The following is a 13,074-nucleotide window of genomic DNA, read 5'->3' on the forward strand; positions in this document are numbered from 1 at the left end:
TTTTTAAAAAACTAAAAATTCCCGTTGTTTATTGTTTGTATGTGGGGAAGAGATTGACTTTTGTGTATTGCCCTTGTATCCTGTGACTTTTCTGTACTCACTTATTCTAAGGTTTTTTTTTGGTAGATTCTTTGGGATTTTCTGCATAGATAATTATGTAATCTGTGAATAAAGACAGTTTTATTTCTTCCTTTTCAATCTTTATAAGTTTTATTTCTTATGATATTGAATCACAGGTGAGAGAGGGGCATCATTGCGTGGTTCCCAGTCTTAAGGGAAAGTGTCCAGTCTCTTTAGTCTCTCACAATTAAGTATAATGTTATCTATAGGTTTTTTTGTAGATATTTTGTACCAAGTTGAGGAAGTTCCATCAATTGCTAGTTTACTGAGAGTTTTTATAATGAATGGGTGTTGCATTTTATCAAATGCATTTTCTGCATCAATTGACATGATCATGATTTTACTTTAGCTTATTGATGTTTGATTACATTGATTAATTTTTGAGTCAGTCTTGCATCCCTGGGGTATAATTCTTTTTATACATTGTTGGAGATGATTTTATAATATTTTGTCTATAGTTTTCTTGTAATCTGGTTTTGGTATTAGGGTAATGCTGGCCTCATAGAATGAGTTAGGAAGTATTTCCTCTCCTGTTTTCTGGAAGAGATTACGGAGAATTGATACTATTTCTTCCTTAAATGTTTGGTGGAATTAACCAGTGAAGCCATCAGTGTCTGGTGCTTTCTTTTTTGGAAGCTTATTAATTATTGTTGGTTAAATTTATTTAAAAGTATAGAGCTATTCAGGTTATCTATTTTTCCTGGTGTGAAGTTTGGTACTTTATGTCTTTCAAGGGACTCGTCCCGTTCATCTAAGTCACCAAATTTGTGGGCATAGAATTGCTTGTAGTATCTTTATTATCCTGTTAATGTCCAGGGGATTGGTAGTGATGACCTTCTTTCATTTTTTATATTGGTAATTTGTGTATTCTCTTTTTCTTGTTTAGCCTGGCTAGACTATTTATCAATTTTATTTATCTTTTTAAAGAACTGTCTTTTGGTTTTGATTTTTAAATTTTTTTGTATTGTTTTCTTGTTTCAATTTCATTGATTTCTGTTATATTTTTTATTTCTTTTAATCTGCTTTCTCTCTTTTTTTTTAGTTTCCTAAGGCTCCTAAGGAAGCATAAGTTTTTTTTATAATTTTAGGTGTTTTTTTCTTTCCTAGTATATGCATTCAATGCAACAGATTTCTAAGTACTGCTTTCACTGCATCCCACAACCTTTGATAAACTGTATTTTCATTTTTGTTTAGTTCAAAGTATTTTAAAATTTCTCTTGAGTCATCTTCTTTGACTCATGGTTATTTAGAAGTGTGTCATTTAATTTCCAAATATTTGGGAATTTCCAAGCTATCCGTTACAGATTTCTAGCTTAATTCTATTATGGTTTGACAATATTTATATGGGTTTAATTTTTAAAAATTTGCCAAGGTATGTTTTATGGCCCAGAATATGGTCTCCCTTGGTAAATGTTCTCTGTGAGAAAGTATATTCTTTTCTTGTTAGATTAGTATTTTGTAAATGTCAATTAGATCAAGTCGACTGATAGTGCTATTCAGGTCATCTATATCTTTGTTAATTTTCTGCCTGCTTGATCTGTGAGTCTCAGATAGGGGTGTTGAAGTCTCCAAGTATAATAGTAGATTTGTCTGTTTCTCCTTTCAGTTCTGTCAGTTTTTGCCTCAAGTACTTTAATTCTCTGTTCTTAAGTGCATACTCATTTCAGTTTCTTGTGTTTTCTTGGATAATTGGCCCTCTTATTATTATATAATACCCCTGTTTATCTCTGATAATCTTTCTAGTTCTGAAGTCTGCTTTGTCTAAAATCAATATAGTTATTCCAGCTTTCTCTTTTTTTTGAATGTTAGAAATTTCTTTATTATTACTTATTATTAAGTACCAACTAAATATGCAAAAAATTTGAAGCCACCCTTCCACTACCCACTCTCCCCTCTCACACCCAAATTCCACACTTAGCTTCCAGCAATTTGTCAAAATTATCATTTAAGTGTTTCTTCCAGTTTATGGCTCCAGCAGCTTCTGCTGCAGGCAAACAGATCTCAGTTGCTGTCTCTCTCTTGCTTGCCCCCCAATTTGGAATGGCAGTTTGTCCTGTGACCTCAGTTCTCTGATGGATCCAAGAAAAGCTATTGATTTTCAGTTTGTCCAACCTTTTCTTGTTATAGGGAAGGGAGTGATGACTTCCAGGCTCTTTAGCTGATACCAGAAGTTGAATTATTTGTCCTTTTTATTACTGACTTGTAAGAGTTCCTCATATAATCTGGATACTAGACCCTTATCAGATATATGACTTGCAAATATTTTCTCATCCTGTGGATTTTATTTTTACTTTCTTCATGGTATCATTTTCAGCACATTTTAAATTTTGACGTAGTCCAGTTTAACTGTTTTTTTCTTTTGCCACTTGTGCTTTTGATGTCATATCAGAAACCATTCTTAACCCAAGGACATGAAGATTTACTCCTCTGTTTTCTTCTAACAGTTTTATAGTTTTAGTTCTTATATTTAGGTCTGTGATCCATTTTGAATTAAGTTTTGTGTATGGTGTGAGGTTGGGGTCCAACTTCATTCTTTTGCGTGTGGATATCTAATTGTCCCAACACCATTTATTGAAAAGACTATTCTTTCCCTATTTAAATCTTATTACTTGCCTGTGGAAATATTTTAAAGTATTGACTTTGCATTCTCAGATTTTGTGTTTGTGTGCAAATTTGATAAGCATGTCATCTCTATATTGAGGTTCAAAGCAGTCTTCAGTCCAATAAAGTAGCATTAGGTAAACTTCTAAAAGTATCCATAAGGCCCTTCAAGGCAGAGTTTTTATGGTTGTAGTGAGAGCTGTCTTAATTTTGAGTAGAATGAGATGTGGTGAGCTGTGTTCTGGAGAGGTCACAAAATTACATATGGTAAACTAATAGTTTTCTTGTTAGCATGGCAGAATATCTGACATTCACTTGGGCTAAAGAAAACCTCTGTTATAAATGGACATCTTATTTGAATTGAGCAACCATTAGTATTCATTCACATGCTAATTCAGAATTAACTATTAGTGTAGATATCACTTATCTAAGAAGAATGCTTTGGCAGAAGAGACAGCTAAGTTTTGAAGGAGGAGAGGTGTGGGGGATGTTCAGTATGCAAAGTGATGTTCTATTGATACCAACCATGGATCTCAAGAACAAATGAGGAGACTTTAAGAGATAGTATAATGTAGTGCTTTAGAGCATGTACTCTGAAGTCAGACTACCTAGTTCGAATACTGGCTCCACATTTGGTAGTTGTGAGATCTTTAGCCTGATTGGGGCTTTTAACATTTTTTTCAACACATTTATTAAATATCTACTATGTACTAGACACTAAAGTAGGAATGGGGTATTCCCTGGTGAACAAAACAGAGTTGGGATTGGGGAGGGAGTATATTTAGATAGCCTTAACATCAGGGGTGGCCTCAGGCTTCTCTGCCTTTCCTGTCTGTATTTCATCTCATACTAACTATAGTTGACCTTTGAACAACATGGGTTTGAACTGTCTGGGTCTGCTTATACACAGATTTTTTTCAATAAATACTACAATACTACACAATCTATGGTTGGTTGAAGCCACAGATGAGGAATCAAGGATATAGAGGGCCAGCTATGGTACTTGAGCATCTGTGGATTTTAGTGTCTGTGGTGGTTCCTAGAACCAATTCTCCATGGATACTGAGGGACAACTGTATTCTTACCCCCATACTCATTATTATGTAGCTATTATGCCCTCCTTTCTGTTCCTCGGTAAGCCTTTTCTTACATCTTGGCTTTTGTATTTGCTATTTCTTCTACTTGAAGTTCTTTCTCCGTAGTTCTTTCCATGGTTTGCTTATTCTTATTAAATCCAAATGTCAACTGAATCCATATTGCCCCCTGCCCCTTCTCATCATCTTTTCCAGTTACTTATTCCAGTATGTGATCCTAGTTAATTTTCTTCTGTATTATTTATCACATCCATAAGAATGTTAGTTCTAAGAAGGCTGGGCCTACGTTCATCTCACTAATCATTTAGTCTCCAGTTCCCATTACAGTTTCTGTCACATAGTAGGGACTCATTAAATATTTGTTGAGTGGATGAAGCAAAGCTGATACCTGTAGGAGTCAGCCATATGAAGGTAGGAGATAAGAGCTAAGACCCTAAAGTGGGAAAAAACTTTCTATGACTAAAGAGCTGTAATGATAAAGTGACAGAGGCAAGGGTGTGTCAGGCCTTTAAGTCCTGGCAAGGAGTTTGGATTTTATTTGAATTTTAGTGAAAAGATTTTAGTCTGGAGTTTTAATGTAATCCAACTTACTTTCCGAAAGATTTCTTTGGCTGTTCTGTGAAGAGTAGATTAGGGAGAAAACTGGAGGTAGGAGATGGGTTAGGAGACTTTTATAGTAGATGAGATCATAGCTTGGATTAGGTTGGTAAAATGGATGTGGAGAAAGATGGGGATAGATGTGGGATTTATTTTGGAAGTGGGGCTGACATGACTTGGTAATGAGAGGAATGAAGAAGTGGAGATGCATCAAGGATGATAACCAGATTTTTTGTTTGAGCAACTTGGTGGAAGGTGGTGTTCTTTACTGAAATGGGAAATCTGAATAAGGAACAGCTTTGGAGGGGACATTAGGAATTCCATGTGGGTCACATTTTAAGATACTGATAAAAATTCCACATGGAAATATCAAATAAAGAGTTGGATTCCAAATCAGGAGTTTAGAGGAGACATTTGGGTTAGAATAGAAATTTGGGAGACTTTCAGCATATAGATGCTATTTAAATCCATGGCAATGAGAGATATTACTTAGAGTGTGTGGCAAGGAATCAGAAAAAAAAGCTCGGGACTTGAACTTGGGGAGTTTCCAACATTTAGAGGTCACGTAGAGGAGTGGCAACTGAAAAAGATTTGGAGAAGGATTGGCCACAGAAAGAACACCTGGAATGTGTGATGTCTTGGCAATCAAGGATTTGTGGGGCAGCCTGAAGGGTAAAAACATGGCTTCTAACACATACTGCATTTTCAGAAACATATAATATGCAAAATGAGAAAAACCTTTAGAGGACAGATGAATGTGCTTGAAGGGTTTTAAAAAGGAAGGATGTTTACATGCCTAACAAATAAATGAAGGCTAGCTAATTACACCGGCCTTGGAGTTTGCAGTAATTATTCTTTGTTTTGATATTATTAGAAACTGATTTTTGATAACGTTAGGAAGTAATTTTTTAAAGTGTAACTTGAAGGGGGAAGTTATTATTTATTTATTTTTTCCTGAGAATAATGGTGTTACTGTCACCTAATGGCAAAATGAGATATTGCAGCCATATTTATATGAGGCAGTGAACAAAATAACCTAATTAGAAAGAGAAAAAGAACATTTCTGGGGGAATTTTTGGCATGGAGCAGACTTACCATGGTTACAAGGTCCTGCGTTCTTTAGCACTGGTCTACTTGTCCTACCTCTCTGTCACATTACCCCTTTGGTCACTGAGCAGATTGTTTAATATACGGTTCCTTTTTATCTTCCAGGTTTCAGCTCAAATATTTCCCTTTCACAGAGTCCTTTCCTACCACCTTACTTAAAGTTGTCTGTGTATTCCTTATAGCTACTCTTTGTTACATAAGGCTGTTGTATTTTCTTCATAGCCTGAGAATGATTTGGGATTACCTTACTTGCTTGTTTCCTCACTAGACGTAAGCTCCACGAGAGGAGGCAACTTGTTTGCCTTATTCGCTCATGTAACCGCAGTTGTGAGTATAGTGACTGTTATATAGTGTACATGTTCAGTTAAAATTAGTTGTGTGAATATTTGAATTTCTGGAAGTGATAGAGAATGTTGAGTTTCTATGGTGTAAAGTAGAGATCTATCCAGAAAACAGAATCACACTGTATTTGATTACTGCTGCATGAATGCAATGTGAAAGCTTTGCTCCCCTCACCTCCCCTGCTTTTTTTGCCTCCTGTAGATAAGTGGCTACATGTCTGGAAAAGAGATACATGGCTTAGGGTGTTGAATTCTATGTTAATCAGTCAACTTAAGTGACACAGAAAAAATATTTTAAGGTACAGTACTTAGTCTTGAGGAGATAAGTTTTTGCAGACATTTAGGTTTAGTTATAAAGTAATTTCAGTGAATGTATTTTTGTTTGTGTATGAATTTGTAGATACTTCTAGTTTATTTATTATTTATTTTTCTATTTATTAAAAAGAACAAAAAGTATTTCTAGGAGAAAAATGTAGAGCGCCAAATAGTAGTAAATCCTTTTAGTTGAGATATGGGCAGGTTTGTGTTGTTTTTCAGGGAACAACATGGTTCTTTTAGCCCGGAAACTCAGGGTACATTTCCATTATGTGGCCCAGCCCAAGAAGGTAGCCTCCCTAGTTTTGAGATAATTATCTAGCTAGCAGAATTCTTCCTTGCATGAACCAATTTTAAAGGCCAAAGATTGATCAGGTACTTAATAGTTCATGTTTTTATTCACTAATTTTTGTTCTTACTCCTTGTGATTTTGACCAGGTGGATGTGGGAAGAGAGGTTTGCAGCACTGAAATGGAGGTCAGAGCTTCATTACAGAAGATTAGTGGGTCATCGGATTCTGTGACTACACTGAACAGTGAAGAATTTGTTTTGGTTCCTCAGCATGCAGATGATACTTCTACAAAAGATGATGAAAAACCTGAACTGAAGGTATTTTTCCCTTTTCTACAAATGATATTATTTTAAATTATTATTGTTATTTTTAACTAGGTGAAACTTACCTCAGGAGATATATAAAATCCAAAGGTTTTTCTTGAGTACTGACCTCGAGAATAGAATCAGTGTTTGATTTATCCAGAGGCTAATTATTTGGTTTGTGTATTTTTAAAGTTTTTGCGTTCAGTTTTTTATCTTTTACTTTAGAATTCAGAAAGAAGGACTAGGAGGGAAAAAAGAAGAGAAAGGATAATTGGCAAGTTAGACAATGGTTACATCTTACATAAATTTAATTTATCTGGATATTTTTGTCTCTCTTACTGCTGCTGGGTTTTAAAAATTAATTATATAAGTATGTAGTTATGTATTATTTTCACTTGAGAGACTTTTCTTTATGATTTTTATGTTTTAAGTCAGCTGGTAACATTCAAGTATGTGATTTAACACTTGTCTGAATATTTTTGAAGTATATGTTTTGTAATTTTAGCAGTTGAGTTTTTATTTGGATGTGGTCCTTTTTCTTTTTCATTTTTATGTTGCCTTTCCTAACTCAAAAAAAAGAAAAAAGAACCAAACAAACTCAGGTATACATGTATGGAAATTGCATAACCACTCTCTAGAAATAGGAAGAGAGAAATTAGCCAAAAATGCTGTATATTATTTATGACTTTTATTTAATATTAATTATATCAAAGGTATGTTAGTATGTTAATCTAATAAAATATCAATCTAATAAAATTTTATAAAAATTAGATTATTAAGTACTCATTTTACATTATGTTGAGGATATATATTTTTATAATTTTGTTAATCAATGAGTTTCTTTAAATTTATTCAAATATCTGTATTTAAATAAACAGCTATTTAAATTCATTTAACTCTGTATTTTCATATTAATGTGTTTAAGGCATTTATTTACTTAGGCTTTGTGTCTCACTTGCTTTTAAGAAAAAGATGAGTCAACTTAAGTGTAAGGAAATTAGCAATACTCCTTGACGGCTCAAGCAGAATTTGTAAAGGAGTCAGAAATGTTTATGCTATGATAGCAAAAAATATGACCTTTTAAATGGTATCAATGCTACATATTATCTATTTAAATGTATCCATTTTCCTCTTGAAAACACATCAATTTAGGATTACCCAGTTTTTAGAATACGTTTCTAAAAGAGTAAAAGAAAAAAATAAGAAAAGAAAATATCTGTAAATAAGATCTTAGATCAGATAGAGTTGGAAACTGGGTGGTATGTTTCTGAAGAATCCTTTTCTGATATAATAATCCTCTAATTTAGTTGAGTTTATAACTCAGGATTTTGTATGTATCTAATGAAATTAGGTACAGCTGTATAAATTCTTGGTATTCAGTAACTATATTTAAATTTAAATATTTAGATTGTTTAAATTTCTTCTAGAAATGAAATATTTTCATTAAGTTCCAGAACCATGTTATGATTGAAATGAATTGTCTTGCTTTGTCTGTAGATAGTTTCTAATGGTGATGAACAACTGGAAAAAGCCATGGAAGAGATTTTGAGAGATTCTGAGAAAGGGCAAAGCAGCCTTCTTGTTGATTGTCTGAGTTCCAGTGAGATTTCAGACCATTCATTTGGAGATGTTTCAGCCAGCCAAATAAATAAGCCGTCTCTTCAATTAATTTTGGATCCGTCGAATACAGGTACTGTATTGAACTCTTAGAAACTATAATAGAAATGGGATAAAGTGATAATGAAAATTTTAAGATGAATACTAGAAAATTTTATTAGCTTCATTTTCTAAGATCAAGGCCAGCAGCTTTTCAGTTCCCACTTTGGTTCTTATGTTTCTGTTTGTATCTCCACCTGTAAAATCAGTCTCAATGTTCTTTGAGAACTGGCTCTATGTCTGGGTATTCATTTTACCCCTAGTACTTGGCATATAGTAGGCCCTCAATAAATACTTATTGAACAAATGAATAAATTCTTGGGTATCAAAGAACAGTGTAATGGACACATTCTTTCATATAGTGTGACTTCTTACTCAGTTTGACTACAGTTATTTCAAATTACAATTTGTGAAAATTCTAAGTAAAATAGCATATCAACTCCATCAGTGTAATAATACTGTAAAAGTATTTATTACAGTGTAATAAATAATATGTACGTGCATGAATGAGTAGGATTTATAGTAGGAATACCAGCTTGTAAGTCAAAATGGTTTTGGATGCAAGAAAAGCCAAACCAAACCCAACCCAACCCCTACTTCAGCTGGTTTAAACACTGGAGGTGTGGTTTGATCTGGGCTCTGGTAGTATTTCTTTGTAAACTACTCAGCTTTGATCTTCTCCATGTCATCTTTCTCCTTAACTGGTTTCCTTTGTGGTCACAAAGTAGGTAGCTGCAGAAATTGATAAGTTAGGCTAGGTGATTTGTTCATGTCTGGTGGCCGAGAGAAAGGCTCTGATCTTTTACCCATTGAACAAAAGTTGTGAGTTTTACTCTGATTGGACCAACTGAACCATTTTCTAGTAGTCAGGGGAGTGATAAGAACCGATATGTGTAAGCCTTGGTTATATTCAAACTCCTCAATAAGTCATTCTGACAGAGGAGATGAGATCATCCTGATTGATTTAAGGCACTCATGGTCCATTTCTGAATGTTCGTATAGGGTAAGTGTAGATATAGGCCAAAGTGCTACACAGTGGAAACACGGTAGCCCTACCTTACACTGTACCCCAAATTTATTCCTAGTGAATCAAATATTTAAATGGGAAAAATGAACCTTTAAGAAGAAAATAATGAGAATATTTTTGTGATTGTCAGGGTAGGAAAAGCTAAATCATAAAGGAAAAGCTACTTGCATTTTAATACATAAAAGCTTAAATCTGAAGGAGAAAAGTACCATAATAAATATGGCTAAATGAAGCTCAGAGAAGATATTTGCCATGTGTTGGGGGTCCCCAAAAGTGCCCCTAGTTTAATGATTCATTATAAAGACTCATAGGTTTCAGTGTATATTCATATTCATGGCTAGATTTAAGTTCAAGGGGACTTTATATGTGTGTGTGTGTGTGTGTGTGTACACACAAGATTGGAAATAAGCCTTACAAAATATTAATTTTTGTAGTTCTTGATTGAGGGAACATGAGAGATTATATTTTTCATTGTGCTTTTCTTTATCTTTTGAATTTCTTAAATCCCTAGCCTTCCCCCAAACCCAAAGCATACTGACATCAACATTCCTGTAGTTATCTTTTTGGTTAATAGATTAATCAAAAGAAAGAAATACCTTTATCTTCTCATGTATTGATAGCTCTGATGGGTTGATGGAATCAGTTGTCCTTTGCAATGGCCTAGATAATATTCTTATTTCTGAGCATATTTGATAGGGACCATGTATAATGTACTTTTGTGTTTTCAACACCCATTATATTAAATACATTAAAAAAAATGTATCTTTCCCTGAAGATCTCAGTGGATAAGAATTTCCTTTGCTTTACAAGTAAGTTTTTAAAAAGCATTCTTTTCTAGTTATATATTGTTTCTTTTCATTTTCAATGAAAAGACATATGTTTTGTGTTCTCCCCAAAATTAATATATTGAAATCCTAGCCCCCAAGGTGATGGTATTAGGACATCGGGCCTTTGGGAGGCGATTAGGTCATGAGGGCAAAGCCCTCATAATTGGGATTATGTCCTTCGAAAACAGACTCCAGAGAGCTAGCTTGTGCCTTCTGCAGTGTGAGGACATAGTGAAAAGATGCCTAGAAAGTGAGCGCTCATGAGACACCAAATCTGCCAGAGCCTCAGCCTTGGACTTCCTAGCATCCAGAGCTGTGAGAAATAAATGTCTGTTGTTTATAAGCCACCCATGTGGTATTTTGTTACATAGCAGCCTGAAAGAACTATGACAAGACATTTCAGCTGCCTCTTCATAGTTGCAGTTTTTGTTAACAGAATTGTTGTGGTCGATTAAAATGACACATAACTTCAAAGGTAAGGAACTATCTGGAAAGTATCTAGATTTAAATGGACTAAAGTGAATATTAAAGATATGTAATTTGCCAATGATAAAATCAGATAGATAAGGACTTTTGTTTAAACATCATGATAACTCGTTGGTTTTTGTCATCTGGTGATCGTATGTCCTGGCTACTTGGATTCACCTCTACAGGGAATCTGCTAATTTACTGTAATGTACTAAAATACTGTGTGGATACATAGATGAGTCTTCTCTCTCATGCTCTTTGTTATTCTTTGCATCTTTCTGCTAAGGAAGGGATGATAGAATTGAAAAGTATGACTTGAATAGGACTGAATTTATATTTAGGAGGATATGAATTTCTTACATCGATGTGTGATTTTACGAGATCTAAAAGTGTTGCCTTGCTAAAAATATTTTGCTATTTGCCTGCTTAACTTCAGATTTCCACTAGTCCTGAGTTTTGTCTACATGAAGGCTGCAGTTATGATACATTTAGTTGTGGATGAGATAGGATCTAGGTGGTACCCAGAGATGATGTGTGTTTGCCATTAATTGGTTGCTAAAAGGACCACTAGCTCTAAAAAATTTCATTTATTTACTGATTAATTCATTTGGCATATATTGAGTGTCTAGTCTTTTAGACACTTGTTATAAGTGCTGGGAATAAAAAGAGGATAGAACAGTTCCTTCCCTTGAAGAGCTGGTACTCTATAATTAAGGGCAGAATAAACTTCATTTTGATTTTAATTCATTCTATTTTAGACCTTTCATAGAGGCTAAGACATGATATCTGGAGTTCAGACCTAGATTTGAATCCAGGCTCTGTCTGCGTCTTGGGCAAGTTATTCAGCTTCTCTAATGATCAGTTATCTCATCTGTAAAATAGAGATAAAATAGAACCCGTTTCATAGGGATTTAGAAGTTTAAATGATACCATCCATATAAAGTATTTTGTAAAATGCCTGGCACAAAGTAAGTACCAAATAAAATGTTTGTCATCATCAATAGTTTTGGAAATCTTGAACCTCAGAATAAAATTACATACAGTTTTAGGTCAAAACCCAGTAATTATAACATATCACTTAAAATGGGCATGGGGGGGACTTCCCTGGTGGTCCAGTGGTTAAGACTCCGTGCTTCCACTGCAGGGGGGCACGGTTTGATCCCTGGTCAGGGAACCAAGGTCCCGCATAGCGTGTGGCTCGGCCAAAAAAAAAAAAAAGCAAAGGGCATGGGGCAGGGTGTAGGCCCTTTACCTCCATTGACATACCTAACCCCTGGATTTCTATGGAGCAATGTTCTTTGAATACTCTAAAGATGTTGTCCTGCTGTCGTCTCTTCTCTATCGTTTCTGATGAGAAATCTGCAGTCATTTGAATCACTTATTGTTCCCTTATCTGTAACATGATGTTTGTCTACTTTCGATATTTTTTTCAATATTTTTGTTTTCCAGCAGTTTGATTATATGGGTGTGGTTTCCTTTGAATTTATCTTTGTTGGTGTCCACGGAGATTCTTGAATCTGTAAATTTATATCTTTTATGAAATTTAGGAAGTTTTCAGGCATTTTTTAGAAAATTTTTTTGTGGGTAGTCTTTTTTCTTTTCCCGTGACTCAGACAACAAAACTATTAGATGTTTTCATATTGTCCTGCAATTCCTAAGGCTCTTTTCATTGTTTTCCAATCTTTTTTTTTTCTCCCTTCTTTAGCTTAGAAAATTTCTGTTGATCTGTATTCCAGTTTACTGGCTCACTATTCTGTTATCTCCTTTCTTTTGAGCCCATCCAGTGAATTTTTAATTTTAGATATTCTATTTTTCTGGTCTTAAATTTACCTTTTATATTTTCTGTTCTTCTGCTGCGGATTTTAATATTTTCACTCATTCCAGGTTTGTTCACCTTTATGTCATAGATCATGGTTATAATACCAATTTTAAAGTCTTTGATAATTCCAGCAACTGCATCATTTTGGGATTGGTATCTGTTGATTGCTTTTCCCTTGACAATTTGTCACCTTTTTCTATTTTTGTTTTTTGTTTTTGTTTTTTTTGTTAGTTGAGTAACTGAATTGTTTTCCAGACTTTCTGAAACTTACGTTTTGAGATTCTGTTTCCAGAAAAAATCCTCTGAAGAATGTTGATTTTGTTTTATTTTAGCAGGCAGTCCACTTGGTTACATCCAGACTGCAAGTTCTCTCTTGCTTTCTGGTTCCAAAGTCAGTCAATTCCAAAACCTTTGCTATGCTTCTTTGATCTGTTCCACACACGTATAGCATGGTGGTGAACCCAAGACTTGTGTTAGTTTATACACAAAATTAGGGGATTACCTT

The 13,074-nt window shown here is 34.3% G+C and overlaps 1 protein-coding gene across 3 annotated transcripts in view; it reads left to right on the forward strand.

Moving 5' to 3' along the window:
- The window catches only part of RABGAP1L (RAB GTPase activating protein 1 like), a 783,585-nt gene that overhangs the window by 166,178 nt on the left and 604,333 nt on the right, over positions 1-13,074 (forward strand). For all 3 annotated transcript variants that reach the window (XM_059936839.1, XM_059936821.1, XM_059936830.1), the window contains exons 2-3: positions 6,614-6,784; positions 8,270-8,462. In XM_059936839.1, coding sequence (XP_059792822.1) covers positions 6,614-6,784; positions 8,270-8,462 — 364 coding nt within the window. The remainder of the gene's footprint in view (positions 1-6,613; positions 6,785-8,269; positions 8,463-13,074) is intronic.

Source organism: Balaenoptera ricei, chromosome 1 (genome assembly GCF_028023285.1).
Source record: "Balaenoptera ricei isolate mBalRic1 chromosome 1, mBalRic1.hap2, whole genome shotgun sequence".
Lineage (NCBI taxonomy): Eukaryota > Metazoa > Chordata > Mammalia > Artiodactyla > Balaenopteridae > Balaenoptera > Balaenoptera ricei.